At 45.1% G+C, this 18,056-nt stretch overlaps 3 protein-coding genes across 4 annotated transcripts in view; 2 read left to right on the top strand and 1 right to left on the bottom strand.

Annotated features, from left to right (window-relative positions):
- LOC144697271 (uncharacterized) overlaps positions 1–18,056 on the top strand; it is a 407,386-nt gene that overhangs the window by 228,107 nt on the left and 161,223 nt on the right. The window lies entirely within an intron of this gene.
- The window catches only part of LOC144696971 (uncharacterized), a 204,964-nt gene that overhangs the window by 40,702 nt on the left and 146,206 nt on the right, over positions 1–18,056 (top strand). The window lies entirely within an intron of this gene.
- Positions 10,135–11,559, bottom strand: LOC144696949 (uncharacterized). Its single transcript, XM_078568667.1, has one exon. The coding sequence runs from the start codon at positions 11,557–11,559 to the stop codon at positions 10,135–10,137; it is 1,425 nt and encodes a 474-aa protein (XP_078424793.1).

Here is an 18,056-nt window from a genome sequence, read left to right as displayed (position 1 = left end):
CTTAATGTAATAAAATGTTCCAAAACATTTCTCAGGAATGTTACAAAACAACATTTGACAATGAGCCACATAAGGAGATATTAGGGCAGCTGACCAAAAGCTTGGTCAGAGGCGTAAGTTTTAAGGAGTATCTGAAAAGAGGAAAGTGCAGTAGAGAGGCAGAGAGCTTCAGGGATGAAATTCCACAGTTTATGGCCTTGGGCAACTGAAGGTGCAGCCAATTAATAGTGGAACAGTTAAAATCAGGAATGCTGAGGAATTAGATGAGCGTAAAGATCTCGGAGGGTTGTGAGTCTGGAGGAGATTACAGAGGGAGGGAGGGAGGGGCCATGGAGGTAATTGAAATTAAGGATGGGAAGTTTAAAATTTAGATGCTTCTTAAACAGAAACCTTTGTATGTCAGCGAGCATTTGGGTGATGGGTGAACAAGACTTGGTGTGAGTAAGCACACGGGCAGCAGAATTTTGGATGACCTCCGGATTAGTGGGATGGAGGGGGTTGGTTTAATATGGGAGGCCGGCTGTGAGTGCATTAGGATTGTTAAGTATAGAGGTAATGAAGGAATGGTGAGGGTTTCAGCAGCAGATGAGCGGAGTCGGGTGATGTTACTGAGGTGGAAATAGGCGGTCTTGGTGATGATGGGGATATCTGGTTGTAAGCTCATCTTGGGGTAAAATATTATTCTGAAATTGTGAAGAGTCTGTTCCAACCTCACCCAGTTGCCAGGGAGAGGGATGGAGTCGGTGGCCAGGGAGTGGAGTTTGTTGTGGGACTGAAGACAATGGCTTCAGGCTTCCCAATATTTAATTGAAGGAAATTTGTGCTCATCCAGTTCTGGATGTCAGACAAGTCAGGACTGTGTGTGACTTGGAGGTGATACTGTTCCCATAGACCTGCTATCCTGATCCTTCTCGGTGGTAGAGTGTCAGGATTTGGGAGATTATGTCAAAGTTCTGGTTGAGTTGAAGATATATAAAATCCCTCTTCCTTGCCTCATCCCCCCATTTCTCACACCTCCCCACCTCTCTCTGTCCCTCCCATAGAGAACAGATTGTTGTGTAGGCCCAGACAGGTTCCCTTCCCTGAAGGACATGAGTGAACCAGTTGGGTTTTTATGACAGTCCAGCAGCTTTCACATTCATTTTTTCTTAGTCCTGGCCCCACAAATTAACAGATTCATTCGGCTCAATTTCACAACCTGCCTTTGTGTTTTTGTGGGTTCTCTCTCACTCCCTTTTTTCTGTTTTAAATCAATTTCACAGGGTATTAGAAGGGGAGGATTCACTGTCGGGAAACTCAATCATCACATCAGGATCTGATGAAGTTGCCTAATTTATCATAACCTGAACACCATCGGATTTTGATCATGGAAGGAAAAAGCACCATTCACAGTGGAGAGAAACCGTACACGTGTTCTGTCTGTGGACGAGGCTTCAGTCAATCATTTGACCTGTTGAAACACAAGCGCAGCTACACTGGGGAGAAACCGTGGAAACGTGGGGAGTGTGAGGAGGGATTCAGATTCCCATCTGAGCTGGAAACTCATCAGCACAGTCACACTGGGGAGAGGCCGTTCACCTGCTCCGTGTGTGCCAAAGGATTCAGTTGGTCATCCCACCTCCTGAGACACCAGCGAGTTCACACTGGGGAGAAACCTTTTGATTGTCCAGAGCGTGGGAAGTGCTTTAAAAGTTCCAGTGAACTGATGCTCCATCAACGTGTTCACACTGACGAGAGACCGTTCAGGTGCTCTCATTGCAGGACGGGGTTCAGGCAATCATCTCAGCTCACTGTACACCAGCGGATTCACACTGGGGAGAGGCCATTTACTTGCACTGAATGTGGGAAGGTATTCAATCGGTTAACCAACCTCCTGATACACGAGCGAGTTCACACTGGAGAGAGACCAATCACCTGCCCCGAGTGTGAGAAGGGTTTCACCACCTCATCCAACCTGCTGATACATCAGCACACTCACACTGGGGAGAGGCTGTTCACCTGCACCGAGTGTGGGAAAGGATTCATTCAGTCATCCAAACTGCTGATACATCAGCGCACTCACACTGGGGAGAGGCCATTCATCTGTCCTGTGTGTGGGAAGGGGTTCAGTACCTTAACCAACCTGCTGACACACCAGCGAGTTCACACTGGGGAGAGGCCATTCAGCTGCACCGAGTGTGGGAAATGATTCACTCAGTCATCCAACCTGCGGATACATCAGCGCTATCACACTGGGGAGTGGCCGTTCACCTGCTCTGAGTGTGGGAAAGGGTTCACTCAGTCATCCAACCTGCTGATGCACCAGCGCACTCACACTGGGTAGAGGCCATTCACCTGCTGTGAGTGTGGGAAGGGATTCACTATCTCATCCCACCTACTGGCACACCAGAGAGTTCACACTGAGGAGAAACCATTCACCTGCTTTGTGTGTAATAAGAGATTTGCTCGCACATCTCACCTGGTGAGACACCAGCGAGTTCATGAATAACTAGTGATGTATTTTGCTGTTAATCACATCCAGGACTGAACCATGTTCATTGGGGTCTTTTTCTGCTGATGTTATTGTGGTTAATATTGTGGATAGAAGTCAAATAAATCAGCTTTGTGTTAAACCCACAGTATGTTAAGCCTTTTTAATATCCTTAACACAAGTTAGTTCCTTTTGAAGGGCTCTCCCTCTTCCCTGTCTCCATCCTCACCCCCAATAACAAGTGTGAGAAGCTCATGGAGCTTCTTTGTCACTAAGATTGAGATAATCCGATCAGCTGCATCTGCTGCTTCCCTCCCTTCCACTACCCCACTGGGATTTCCTCCTTGTCTGCCTCTTTCTCCATCCAGCCTCCATACACACCAGCAAGTTCATACTCCAGAGAAAGGCTTTAAATGCTTAGACCAAGGTTTAAAAACCTACATTCACTGATGATGCTCCAGAGCATTCACTCTGGTTCTACTCCATTCATCTGCTCTCAGTACAGGCAGAGGTTCAGGTGATTGTCTGTCCTGCAGCAACACCGGTGAGTTCACACCGGGGAGAAGTCATCCACCTGCTCCATGTGTGGGGACGAATTCCCAATTCATTCAATCTATTGACCTAGCAGCGAGTTCACACTGACAGACGATCTTTTAAATCTCTGGATTGTAGCAAGTGCTATAAAAGTCCTATGGAGTTGATGCACCATCAACGTGTTCGCACTGACAAGACCATTCAGTTGCTTTCACTGGGACTGTTGATCATGTGAACTCAGTGTCCAGCAGCGCACTCACACTGGGGAGAGACCGTTCACCTATTCCATGTGTGGGAAGAGATTCACTCAGTCATCCCACCTTAAAACACATAAACTTGTTCACACTGATAAGAAACCTTTTCTAAGTTGTGTTAACAGAGATTTAAAAGCAACGTGGACCTGCTGACACACAAACACATTCACACTGGTGACAGGCGGTTCACCTGCTCCATGTGTGGGAAGAGATTCACTCGGTCATCTCACCTACTGACACCAGTGAGTTTACAAGTGACTGCAGGGGTTGGATTCTGCTGTTCTTGCTGCTGTTAATCACATCCAGGAATGAACCATGTTCATTCTGAGAGTTGGAGTTTGCTTCTGATGATGTTCATTATCCCTCTAACTGGGCTGGAGTTTAACATTCTGGATAAATGTCAAATAAATCAGCTTTGTTTTGAACACATTGTTGTAGATTTTTGTCTTTCCCACCTGAGTGTTTAACATCACCTAACTGCAGCCCAGAAAGGACAATCTTGGGGAGGGTCATACGGCAGGAACAGAACTTCAGCCTGGACACTGTCCTTCAGGGTCACACTGAGAGGGACAAACGGCACTTTGGTCTTTCTCATCTCTTCACTGACACCGAAGAGATTTTGTGTGGGTTAATCCTGAAGTGTGGAAGAAATGTGTGTCAGCTGCTTTTTCCCATGGTTCAGATGGGACAAAAGGCTCCTTCACAATTGTGTTTAGAATCAGGAAGAACAACAGTGAAATAAAGCAAAATACTGTGGGTGTCTAAACTAAAAACAGAAAGTGCTGGAAAATCTCAGTAGGTCTGGCAGCATCTGTGGAGACAGAAACAGAGTTAATGTTTTGGAACTGAAGAAGAGCCATATTGGGCTTAAAACGTTAACTCTGTTTTTCTCTCTGCAGATGCTGCCAGACCTGCTGAGATTTTGCAGCAATTTCTGTTTTTCAATGGTGAATGCTGGAAACGTGCTGCCAAATCAGAGATTGGTGTAAAACTGTGATCTGTTCTTGACTTGAAAGTGAAATGGCAGGTTTAAGTTTCCAGCCTGAAAATGACTGTGGAAATTAGACGACAGCTACCATTTCAGGGCAATGTTAACTTATTTGAAAGACATTTGTTGAAATCTGCATTGAAAGAGCAGATGGTGGAGTTCACAGGAGCTCTTAGCTGCTGGGACAATTATACCACAGACATTTGATCTCCAGATAAAGAAGGATCTGCAGTGTGCTTCCAGGAATTTCCTGTTTTATTGATGTGCGTGTGTTAGACACCAGGATAACTATAAATAGACAACTCAGGATATCCATGGTGGTGCAATCCCAACAGTTACTCTGGGATCACTCCCGCTGTGGAACTCCACCAATGACCCTGCCGAAGGTTGTAGGCTCAGGGAGTGGGGCCTCCAGGAGTGGACTGTCAGAAAGGTGGGTTTCAGTATCCTGACTCATACATGGTGAAAAACCAAGGGATCCTTACTGAGGAGCTGTCTGGGGTTTTACCTGTCAGTGTAGGTCTAGGGGCGAATGATTCCTGACTTCCTGAACTGTCTGATATTGAACCCAGTTTAGAACAAGATGGATTCAGTGTCCAGGAGAATTTGGACAAATATCACCCACAGTTGAGGGAGACACAAGCAGCTTTATAGAAGTGAAGATGTCTTTGGAAAAGAAGGTGGTGAACAATTGTGGGAATAATTGTGACAGCTTTTCCAGGTCCATCAGGAATGAGAAGATGGTTAAAGAGGGTTTTGAGCCACTGAAAGTCAGCTCAGGACAGATTGAAACAGATTGCCAGGATATAACAGAGCTGTTAAATGACTATTTCACATCAGTCTGCATTCCCGTGGATGATTCCAGCTGTGGGATGTGCTGTCGACAATAACATCATCAATATTAAAATAGAAAGTGGTTGTCATCCTGGATAAAATAGGAAATCTCAAACTAGATGATGCTCCAGGTTCAGATGAAACCCACCCAAGGGTGTTTAAAGAGATGGGGCTGTAGCTCTTTGAGCCCCTTGGCCGAATCTTCAACAGCTCAATAGAGTCAGGGATTGTCCCCTGAGATTGGAAGGCAGCTCACTTAGTTCCCACTTTCCAAATCAGAGCCAGGGAACAACAGGCCCATCAGTGTGACCTCGATCACAGGGAAGACGCTTGAAGAGATCCTAAGAGATGCTGTTTCTGATCACTGGGTAAGAGAAAGAGCCATTAAAGATCTTCAACACAGTTTCCGGAAAAGAAGGTCACAACTTACAAACCTGTTTGTGTTTTGTGAAGAAGTTGCTGTGCGAGTGGATTAGGAGAATCGGGTTGACATTGTCTATCTCAGGGTGTAATCCAACAACACCGCCTTGTATTTACACAGAGGGTTGTGGGGCTGGAGGAGGTTACAGAGACACTGAGGATCCCGCTGACATTGTCTATCTCAGGGTGTAATCCAACAACAACACCTTGTATTTACACAGAGTGTTGTGGGGCTGGAGGAGGTTACAGAGACACTGAGGATCCCATTGACATTGTCTATCTCCGGGTGTAATCTAACAACACCTTGTATTTACACAGAAGGTTGTGGGGCTGGAGGGGGTTACAGGGTTACTGAGGATCCCGTTGACATTGTCTATCTCCGGGTGTAATCTAACAACAACACCTTGCATTTACACAGAGATTCAGAGGATCCCGTTGACATTGTCTATCTCAGGGGTGTCAAACTAAATTTCCATGGTGGCTCTGATCTGATATCCTGGCACTGGGTGAGGGCCACATTCAGCAGAAGTTATTAAAATAGGACTAGATACAGATAAACTATTTCAGTATTTACTGACATTTCCATTTATTTACTGGTCCTGCTGCTCCTGATACCTGACACCTCTTAGCTTCAACCATCACATCAACACTTGGAGCAAATGACTGGGCTGAGGCCTGTCTCAGAAAAAAACACGAGGACCACTTGTCATCACAGAATCATAGAAATTTACAGCTCAGAGGAGACCATTCAAGCCCATCATGTGTGTGCTGGCTGAAAATTAGTTATCCAGTCTAATCCCACTTTCCAGCTCTTGGTCTGTAGCCCTGGAGGTTACAGCACCTCCAGCTGTATATTGGAGTGTTTCTTAAATGTGATGAGATTTTCTACCTCTATCACCCTTTCAGACAGTGAGTTCCAGATCCCATCTGGGTGAGAATATTACTCAACTCCCCTCTAATCCTCCATCAATTAAATCTCTCCCCCAGTTATTGATCTCTCTGTTAATGAAATAGGTCCTTTCTACCCACTCTATCTGGGCCCCTCATAATTTTTCCACCTCAGTTAAATTTCCCCTCAGCCTCCTCTGTTCCACAGAAAACAATCCCAGTCTATCCAATCTTTCCTCACAGTTAAAATTCTCCAGTCCTGGCAACACCCAGATAAATCTCTTCTGTACCCTCTCTAACGCAATCACATCCTTCCTGTAATGTGGTGACCTGAACTGTACTCCTTACTCTAGCTGTGGTCTAACTAGTTTTCCTTAAAGTTGCAGAATAACTGCTCTCTCACCTTCCATTGACTTCAATGTAATGGAAACTGATGGTTGGAATCTGTCAGCACTTGAAAGATATTTACAAATGATTTCAGGGTTTCTTACACTTGGGATCTTTCTCTGTTCTGTCCACTCGAGGTGTTAGATAACAGACTTCTCTCCTGTGAATATTGAGCTGGAGTATTGGGCTGTGATGTGTTTCCTTGTTCATCTTGTTGAATCTAAATGTTGAATCTTGTTGTTTCAGACACCAGATAATCAAACTCACAGCAACAGATTGTCTTTTCCTGACTTTATTAACAACACTGCATTCATACAGACAGAGTATAGTTCCCCAATCCGGAGAACAGGGATAATGTTGGGGTAGGCTCCTCGTTGTCTGACTATGTCCAAGCTGTCAATGATTGCATCGTTTTCTGTGGTTCCTCTCATGACTGAAGAGTCCGAAGGATCGACATGGATGCCCACAGAACTGGCAGTTCATGTTGTCGTTATTGGTGCCGGGGGAACTTCTGCAGCTGCTCCACCACTGGTCTTCCTCTGGGCACATCGGATGTTGTGAGTCTGGAGTAGATGGTCCTTGAAACATGCTGAGACAAATTTCAGTGTTTGCCTCCACATGGGCCGGTCGGCTGCAGTATTTTCCCTGGAGAGGTGGTCTGCAATGCACAAGTTTGTAAGGCTCTTTTTAAGGGTGTCCTTGTACTGTTTGTACTGACCACCTTGTTGTTGTTTACCCTGAGACAGTTTCCCATTGACGATCTGCTTGGGGATTCTGTCATCATCCATGTGGGGGACATGGCCTGGCCATCCAAGTGGAATTTTCTGGAGGGTGGTCTCCGTGCTGTTGAGCCCAGCACGATGGAGACCTCGTTGTTTTGTGATTTTGTCCTGCCATCGAATCCTCATGCTGGACCTCAGGTGTCTTTGGTGGAATCATTCCAGAGCTTTGATGTGGCTCCGATAGCAGACCCAGGATTCTGCTCCATACAGCAGGGTGGTAAGGACAATGGCCTGGGAGAGTCTGAGTTTAGTCTTCAGGTTAATGCCATGCTGCTTCCAGACACAAACAGAAATAATACAGTGGATTCAGAGCTCGATTACATAGGATATAAGGCACAGAAACAGGCCATTCAGCCCAACCAGTCCATGCTGGTGTTTATGATCCACTCGAGCCTCCTCCCATCTTTCCTCATCTAAATCTACCACGGTAACCCTCTACTCCCTTCTCCCTCTTGTGCTTGTCTTGTTTCCCCTTAAATACATCCATACTATTCACTTCACCCACTCCCTGTGGTAGTGAGTTCCATATTCTCACCACTCTCTGGGTGAAGAAGTTTCTTCTGAATTCCCTGTTGGATTTCTTATATTGATGGTCTCTAGTTTTGCTCTTCCCCACAAGAGGAAACATTCTCTCTGTATCCTCTCTATCAAAACCTTTCATCATTTTAAAGGCCTCGATTAGGTCACCTCTCAGTCTCCTTTATCCAAGAGAGAAGAGACCCAGTCTGTCAACCCTTTCCTCACATGTAACACACACATTTCTGGTTTCATTCTTGTCAAACAGCACGTCCATTCAGCTGTTCACAACAGGCAAAGTACTGACCGTACTCAACCGGCCCAGGCTTGCAAACCTTATAACAAAGTGTCCAACATTAGAAGTGATTCCCTAATTGGACAGCACTTGTTAAACAAATCTGATTGTGCTAAGAATGATACTGACAAACAATTTAAAATTATCAGTCATTCTCACGGTATGGCTCACTTACACATGCTAGAAACTCATGTATTCACACACCTGTCCTTTGCAAACAGAAAGAGCATGTCTACACATTGCGCCATTTTCAACTAAACAAAAGCTTGGGGACAGCCATTCCCTGGTTCATTCCCCATGACAATGCCATGACCAATCAGAATCGACCTGCCTGGTTTGAATTTAAATGAAAGCTTTGCAGTTAACTACTGCCTGGTGCATTCTCCATGATAACACCTCTACCAATCAGGGTCCTCTTGCCAACCAATCAGCCCCTCTTCTCATGAAGTATGAATCATTGTTCCATTTACAATTGGTATTCTTACAAATCTGTCTTGATGAGTGCAAAATGAAAACCTTCAACAGGATGTCTCTTTTTTCACAAATGTTCAGCAAACTTTCAGCAATAGTGATCCTGGGTGTGTTACCAAATCCTTCCCTAGATGCTAAGACTAGGAGAGACATAATAACATAAGAAATAGGAACAGGAGTAGACCATTCGGCCCCTTGAGCCTGCTCCACCATTCAATAAGATCATGGCTGATCTTCTTGTGTTTCAATCCTGATAACCTTTGATTCCCTTGCCTAACAAGAATCTATTTACCTCTGCCTTAAAAATATTCAGTGACCCCACCTCCACCGCCTTCAGAGGCAGAGTTCCAAAGTTGCACAACCTCAGAGAAAAAAAAATTAATTTCTGTCCTAAAAGGGTGACCCTGATTTTAAAACAGTGCCCCCTAATTCTGGACTCACCCACAAGAGGAAACATCCTCTTGACGTCCACTTTGTCAAGGCAGTTCAGGATCTTGTAAACTTCAATCAAATCATCCCTCACTCTTCTAAACTCCAGTTTGCTGTAAAGCTCAGTCTGTCCAACCTTTCCTCATAAGACAACCCACTCATTCCAGGTATCAATCCAGTAAACCTCCTTTGAACTGCCTCCAATGCATTTATATCCTTCCTTAAATAAGGAGAATAAAACTGTACACAGTATTCGAGGTGCGATCTCACCAATGTCCTGTATAACTGAAGCATAACATCCTTACTTTTTGATTTACTGATTTCTTCTCCGCCGATGCTGCCAGACCTGCTGAGTTTTTCCAGGTAATTCTGTTTTTGTTATCCTTACTTTTATGTTCAATCCCTCTCGTAATAAAGGATAGCATTCCATTAGCCTTCTTAATTACTTGCTGTACCTGCATACTAACTTTTTGTGACTCATGTACCAGAATACCTAGATCCCTCTGCGCCTCAGAATTATGCAGCCGTTCTCCATTTAAGTAATACTCTGCTTTTTCGTTCTCCCTGCCAAAGTGAACAACTTCACATTTTCCCACATTAAACTCCATTTGCCAGATCTTTGTCCACTCACTCAACCTATCTATATCCATCTGCAACCTCATGCCCTCTTCACAACATACTTTCCTACCTATCTTTGTGTCCGCTGCAAATTTAGCTACCATGTCTTCTCTCCCCTCATCAAAGTCATTGATGTAAATCATAAAAAGTTGAGATGCCCTGGGAGGTACGGGGAGCTGGGACTTGTCCATGAGAGTAACTGAAGGTATGAAAACTGAAATAATCTAGAGTTAGAAAGGAGAAAAGGTTCAGTTCTGGATGTGATTCTCAGCATCAACAACTGAATCCAGCTTTTCTGGTAACATGTGAACTCGCTTATGTCTCAGCAGGTCAGATGACCGAGTAAATCTCTTCTCACACACGGAGCAAGTGAATGGCCTCTCCCCAGTGTGAATTCGTTGGTGTCTCAGCAGGTTGGATGAATTAGTGAATCCCTTCTCACACATGGAACAGGAGAACGGCCTCAACCCCATATGAATGCGGTGGTGTCTCAGCAGATGGGTTGAATCAGTGAATCCCTTCCCACACAAGGAGCAGGTGAACAGCCTCTCCCTAGTGTGAATGTGCTGGTGTCTCACCAGATAAGATGAACAAGTGAATCCCTTCCCACACACAGAGCAGGTGAACGGCCTTTCTCCAGTGTGACTGCGCTGGTGTCTCACCATATGGGATGAATGAGCGAATCTCTTCCCACACGTGGAGCAGGTGAACGGCCTCACACCGGTGTGAACTCGCTCATGTACCTCAAGGTAGGACAAACGAGAGAAACTCTTGCCACATATGGAGCAGATGAACGGCCTCTCCCCAGTGTGAACCCACTGATGTGTCCGCAGGTTGGCTGACTGAGTGAATCTTTTCCCACACACGGAGCAGGTGAACGGTCTCTCTCCAGTATGAATTCGCTTGTGTATCAGAAGTTGGTTTGAACAAGTGAATCCCTTGCCACATATGGAGCAGGTGAACGGTCTCTCCACGGTGTGAACCCGTTGGTGTATAAGAAGGCCGGATGACCGAATAAAACCCTTCCCACACACGGAGCAGATGAATGGTCTCTCCCCGGTGTGCCCACGCTTATGTGTCAGAAGGTGGAAAGAATGAATGAATGTTTTTCCACACACAGAGCAGGGGAACGGTCTCTCCCCAGTGCGAATGCACTGGTGCCTCAGCAGATCAATGCTTCTTTTAAAGGCTTTCTCACATTCAGAGCATTTAAAAGGTCTCTCATCTGAGTGAACCAGTTGGTGTTTAGTGTAGCTTGAAAACTGAGTGAATCTCTTCCCACACTGGAAGCAGCTGAACGGCCTGTCCTTGGTGTGAACTCGCTGGTGCTCAGTGAGATGCCCTGACTCACTGAACGACTCCCCACAGAGAGAGCAGCTGAACGGCCTCTCGTGTGTGTGAAGGAGCTGGTGCTCCGCGAGGCGGGAGGACAGCCTGAACCTCTTCCCGCAGTGGGAGCAGCTGAACGGTCTCTCATCAGTGTGAACTCGCTGCTGTTGGACCAACTCCTCAGAGGTTTCAAAACTTTTCCCAGAGTCAGAGCATTGAAGAGGCTTCTCATCAAAGTGATCAAGTTGGTGTGCCAGCAGGTTGGATGAACACATGAATTTCTTCCCACACATGGAGCAGGTGAACAGCCTCTCACTATTGTGATCTCGCTGTCGTGTCAGCATGTTTACCAGCTGTAACAATCCCTTCACACAGGAGGAGCAGGTGTACGGCCTCTCACCGGTTTGCAGCTGAGACGGTCGATTAAAACCCTTCAAATATACAAATCTTCAGATCCCAATGAACTTGTTGACTCTGTCAGACGTGAGGTTTGATTTGATATTCCTGTCTGCAGATCCTCCTCTTCTATCACACTGTAAAATACGTTTACAAAGAATTACACAGAATATACATTTCACAAACAGGCCATTTGGTCTATCTAGTCTGTACTGGAGTTTCTACTCCACACGAATCTCCTCCCATTTTGCCAACCTCATCTCAGCCGTTCAGTTGATCTTTCTAATCCCTTTTCTCTCGTGTTCTCATCTAGTTTCTATTTGAAAGAGTCTCAGGTATTTTTCTCAGCCACTTACTGTAGTAGTGACTTCCACATTTCAATTACTGCCTGAGGAAAGAAACAGCTGCAGTTTTCCTGTTGGGTTTATTTGTAACTATTGTGTACACAAGACCTCTAGTATTGAACAGACCAACAAGTGGAAACATTCTGTCCGCATCGACCTGCCCATCCTAATGAGGATTTTAAAGACCTAGATAAAAGCAAAATACTGCGGATGCTGGAAATCTGAAACAAAAGAAAAATTGCTGGAAAAACTCAGCAGGTCTGACAGCCTCTGCGGAGAGAAATTTCTGACAGAGTTAATGTTTCGAGTCTGCAGGACTCTTAAGTTCTGAAGAGTCATACGGACTTGAAACGTTAACTGTTCCTCTCCGCAGATGCTGTCAGATCTGCTGAGTTTTTCCAGGTAGTTTTGTTTTTGTTTCGGATTTCCAGCATCCCAGTTTTTTGCTTTTATCTTAGAAATTCACAACATGTTCTCCTGCTGCTGACAGGGACAGGGATGTCCGCGCATGCGCCCTGCTGCACGTTGACTCAAGTAAAGATGGCAGCCATTAACTCCGCCATTTTACTGAGAACCGCGGCCCGCAGCTGCCCCCACGTCCGTTCGCTGCGACAACGGCACCACTGCAATTTATTCGGGTATTGAAGCCTCCAGTGAATCTCTATAAAATCTCACTGCCCACTCCACTGCCTCCAATCCTCGCCATCTACCGGTTTCATTGACTCGCCTACACTCCGCAATTCTCATCTCCTTCCACCAGTGCCTGGTACAGGCAGCGACTGCGCATGCTCCCCTATAAGCACCCACAAGGCGCATGCTCGAGACACACCCGTTACTGCGCCTGCGTAAAATCTTCCTGCAGCGAGGATAGGGCATATTCTGCCCCGCCGCGAATGCTGGGTAAACTCTCGGCCATTGAAAGGTGATATTGTTGAATAGAAAATCACATTTTGTGATCGATTGGAGTTATAGGGCCAAGATAGGAAACTATGACATCAATTAATACAGCAACCAAAGTGCACGGGTCCCCGTTCATAGTTCTTGCCTGCGTGTAATTCATAGAAATTAACACTTCAACAGTTAAATTCAAACTCACTGTAGTCTCAGAACGTGGGGGAAACAAATGATTTTTTTCCCAAGGCTCAGAACACTTAAGATGTCTCTTTTTAGTAAGAAAGCGCTGATTTGTGAATCAATTCCTTTGAACTTTCTAAATTGGTGAATTGGGAGGTGAGAAAACTAAGCAAATCCTTTCTGACTCGTGAAATATCTGAAAGGTCTCTCTGCAGTGTGACTGCTGTTGTATCAGGAAATTGGATGACCGACTGAATTCCCTTCCACTTCCAGATGGTGATGATCTTTTCACGCTGTGATTTTACTCACCAGTTTCCAGCTCAGACGGGGATCTCAAACCCTTCTTGCAATGAGCTCCACATTCTCAGCACTCTCCAGTTCAGGAAAAGAAAAATACTGCGGATGCTGGAAACCTGAATGAAAAACAGAAAGTGCTGGAATTTTCAGCAAATCTGATTGTGTCTGTGGAGAAAGAAGGTTACATGTATTTCAGCCTGTGACCTTTCATCAGAACCACACTGTGTCTGTGCATCATTGTGATTTTCAATCCACTGAAGCAGCCATTGAAAACTGCCCTCGACTTCACTGGAAGTACAAGGGACAAGTTTATAGGTGTGGCCTAATGTACAATACATGATGGTATTTCAAAAGAGAGCCCATGTACCAATAGATATTTACATTAATTAACCAAACCTCTTAACCCTGAAGTCTGCTTAAATAATTCACCTCTTTAACAAAGTCAGGACAATACAGCTCACATACACTCTGTCTCCAGATTTCTAGCCAAATGAGTTCACCTGCCATGTTATAGCTTTCTCTCTCTCTCCTCTCTCTTCTATGCAGACCATGTTAAACAAACAAAAACAAAAGTACCTGGAAAAATTCAGCAGGTCTGACAACATCTGCGGAGCGGGATACAGTTGACATTTCGAGTCCGTATGACCCTTCATCAGAACTAAGTCATATAGAAATGAGATAAAAAAGAAGCTTGTAGAAGGGGGTGGGACAGAAGAGCTAGATAGGGGGCCAGTGATAGGTGGAGGCCAAGAAGAGACTGCCAAAGATGTCATAGACAAAAGGACAAAAGGGTGTTGACGGTGGTGATATTATCGAAAAGATGTGCTAATGGGGACATTAAGGGAAGCAAGCTAGTGGCAGATGGTCCTAGTGTGGGTGGGGTGGGGGGAAGGGATCGAAATGGGCTAAAAGGTGGAGATGGAACAATAGATTGAAAAAAATTTAAAATAGGAGGGAAGAGAAAAAAATAGCTGCAAAAATAAATAAATAAATTATTGGAAAAAGGGGAATCAGAAAGGGGTGGGGTTGGAGGAGAGAGTTCATGATCTGAAATTGTTGAACTCAATATTCAGTCTGGAAAGCTGTAAACTGCCCAGTGGGAAGATGAGGTGCTGTTCCTCCAGTGTGCGTTGAGCTTCACTGGAGCAATGCCGCAGGCCAAGGACAGACATGTGGGCATGAGAGCAGGGTGGAGTGTTGAAATGGCAAGCGACAGGGAGGTCTGGGTAATGCTTGCGGACAGACCGAAGGTGTTCCACAAAACAGTCACCCAGTCTGCATTTGGTCTCTCCAATGTAGAGGAGACCGCATTGGGAGAAGCAAATGCAGTAGACTAAACTGAGTGAAGTGCAAGTGAAGTGCTGCTTCACTTGAAAGGAGTGTTTGGGTCCTTGGATGGTGAGGAGAGGGTAAGTAAAGGGATAGGTTTTGCACCTTCTGCGGATGCATGGGAATGTGCCATGGGAGGGGGTTGAGATATAGGGGGTGATGGAGGAGTGGAATAGGGTGTCCCAGAGGGAACGATCCCTGCAGAAAGCCACCGGAGGGGTGAAGGGAAGATGTGCTTGGTGGTGGCATCATGCTGGAGTTGGCAGAAATGGCGGAGGATGATCCTTTGAACGCTAAGGCTCGTGGGGTGATAAGTGAGGACCTGGGGGAATGGTTCTGGGAGGGACAGGAAGGTGTGAGGGTGGATGTGCAGGAGATGGGCCGGACATGGTTGAGGGCCCTGTCAACCACCGTGGGTGGAAAACCTCGGTTAAGGGAGAAGGAAGCCATGACAGAGGAACTGTTTTGGAAAGTAACATCGTCAGAACAGATGCAACAGAGATGAAGGAACTGAGAGAATGGGATGGAGTCCTTACACGAAGCGGGGTGTGAGGAGCTGTAGTCAAGGTAGCTGTGGGAGTCGGTAGGCTTGTAATGAATATTGGTGGACAGAAATTGAGACAGAGAGGTCAAGGAAGGGAAGGGAAGTGTCAGTGATGGACCACGTGAAAATGATGGAGGGGTGGAAATTGGAAGCAAAATTAATAAATATTTCCAGATCTAGACGAGAGCATGAAGTGGCACCGAAGCAGTCATCGATGTATCGGAGAAAGAGTTGTGGGAGGGGTCCTGAGTAGGACTGGAACAAGGAATGTTCCACATAGCCTATAAAGAGACAGGCCTAATTGGGGCCCATGCGGGTACCCATAGCCACATCTTTTATTTCGAGGAAGTGAGACGAGCTTAAGGAGAAATTGTTCAGTGGGAGAACAAGTTCAGCCAGGCGGAAGAGAGTGGTGGTGGATGGGGATTGTTCGGGCCTCTGTTTGATGAAGAAGCGGAGAGCCCTCAGACCATCCCGGTGGGGGATGGAGGCGTAGGGGGATTGGACATCCATGGTGAAGAGGAGGCAGTTGGGGCCAGAGAACTGGAAATTGTTGATAAGATGTAGGGCGTGAGAGGAATCGTGGGAAGAGACTGGACAAGGGGAGAGAGAATGGAGTCAAGATAGTAAGAAATGAGTTCCGTGGAGCAGGAACAGGCTGACACAATCGGTCTGCCGGGACAGTCCTGTTTGTGGATTTTGGGTAGGAGGTAGAAGCGGGCTGTCCGAGGTTGGGAGACTATGAGGTTGGAAGCTGTGGAAGGAAGATGTCCAGAGGAGATGAGGTCAGTGACAGTCCTGGAATCAATGGCTTGATGTTCAGTGGTGGGGTCATGGTCCAGGGGGAGGTAGGAGTAAGTGTCTGCGTGTTAAACAAACATGTGTCACCCTTTGAACTGCCATTTCTTGAGGCATCCTAGCAATTTCAAAAGCCTAGAATGTTAATAATCTTATCCTTATAACTTTAAACTTCCCCAAGCTAAAAATTATCTCTAAAATATTGATATGAATCATGAACAAGATTATGAAAATATTTGTTGCATTGTTTCAACACTTCAAAATGATGGCTGTTTTCCTATGTGACTGTGTATTTATTCAATGAAATGTTTGTAAAAGGTAATGGTGGAGAAAGATTGAGAGTTTTTCGCGTAGGACAGAAGTGAAATGGATCAACAGAGAAGCAACACATTTCCAATTAGAGCAGAAATTGATGACACGTACAGAATGATGCTTCCACCTGTAGTTTCATCACGAGTTCTGTTACCATCGTTTTTGCCTTGCATCCTCATCCCCTTTGTTATTTAATCTCCCCCAATCACAAACTTCTCTTTTGTTGTTTCCCCATCCTCCCCTTTCCCTGCCTGTAAACTTGTTCTGATGGAACTTCAGTGTCTCGAACCATTAACTGTTTCTTTCTCCACAGACTCTCAATCTGACCTGTTCAGTATTCCCAGCATTTCCTTTGGTCTGACCTGTTCAGTATTTCCAGCATTTCCTTTTTGTGAATTAGACTGAGAGTTGTATGATCAGTCCTCCTCGGCCTGGGGTGTTTGGCACTTCTTTCCATAGTGAAGTGATCATAATGTTTGCTTTACATGCGAAATTCCTGGTTTGATCCTATGTGGAAACGTTGTGTTTCAATTGTGAAGGACAGGTGATCGGGTCACTGGACTAATAACCTGGACGTGTGGACACAGGTTCAAATCCCACCATGGCAGTAGGTGGAATTTCAGTTAAATTCATCAATAATTCTGAAATTGAAGACTAGTCTCAGTAATGGTGACCATGAAGCTATCATCGATTGTCATGAAAACTCATCTGATTCTCTAATTTCCTATTGGAGAGGAAATCTGCTGTCCTTACTTGGTTTGACCGACATGTGACTCCCAGCCCACAGTGATGGGTTGACTTTTAACTGCCTTCTAAAATGGCCGATCAAGCCACAAAGATCAATGGAAATTAGATTTTGGTCATAAATGCTGGTCTTGACAGTGACCCCACATCCCATCAAACAATAGTTTAAAAAGTGAGCAACTAACATTTTGTTCCATTTGTTTTCGAACAGATTGACAGTAACTGTTGCCTCATTATTTAATAATTTTAATTCTTTAAACAGCTCACATTAAGTGAGAGAAAACTGTTCCACAATGACCCAAAATCAAAATGCTGCAGATGCTGCAATTCTGAATTTTAAACAGATAAGGTTGGAAACACTCAGCAGGTCAAACAGCCTCGATGGAGAGGGCAGCAGCATCCATGTTTAAGGTGAGTGAACCTTATCAAAGCTTGAAGAATTTAAAGATGTAATTATTCACAATCACGTACAGAGCCAGGGAAAGGAGAGGGGAAGAGAAGAAAGAACATTGTTAATGGAAGGCAGCAATGATTAAATGACAAAGGGGAAGATAATGTCAGACAAAATTGTGTGATAATGAGACAAGTAAATAAACTAATGGGACAAGTGAACAAATAAAATTCAGATCCAGAGAGAGTATAAATGATATCAGCAGAACCATTACCAGCATCTACTGTCTGAAATAATGGGAGTGGTGTTTATGATCAGTGCAGGAGGCTGAGGACAGAGAGGTCAGACTGGGAATGGGGTGGAGAATTAAAATAGCAAACGGCTGGATGCTCAGGAACATGCTTGAAGATTGAATGGTGATGTTCCACAAAGCAGCTATCCAATCTTGATTTAGTCACCTCAGTATAGAAGGGGTCACATCATGAGCAGTGAATACACGATCCTAAATTGAAAGTAGTACAAATAATTTGCTGTATCACTCAGAAAGTACATTTGTGGCCCTGGAACATGGGAACTGAGGAGGTGAAAAGGTGGTTGCTGCATCTGCTGTGC

This window comes from Cetorhinus maximus, chromosome 23 (genome assembly GCF_964194155.1).
Source record: "Cetorhinus maximus chromosome 23, sCetMax3.hap1.1, whole genome shotgun sequence".
Taxonomy (NCBI): domain Eukaryota; kingdom Metazoa; phylum Chordata; class Chondrichthyes; order Lamniformes; family Cetorhinidae; genus Cetorhinus; species Cetorhinus maximus.
This window is presented reverse-complemented; position numbering and strand designations above follow the sequence as displayed.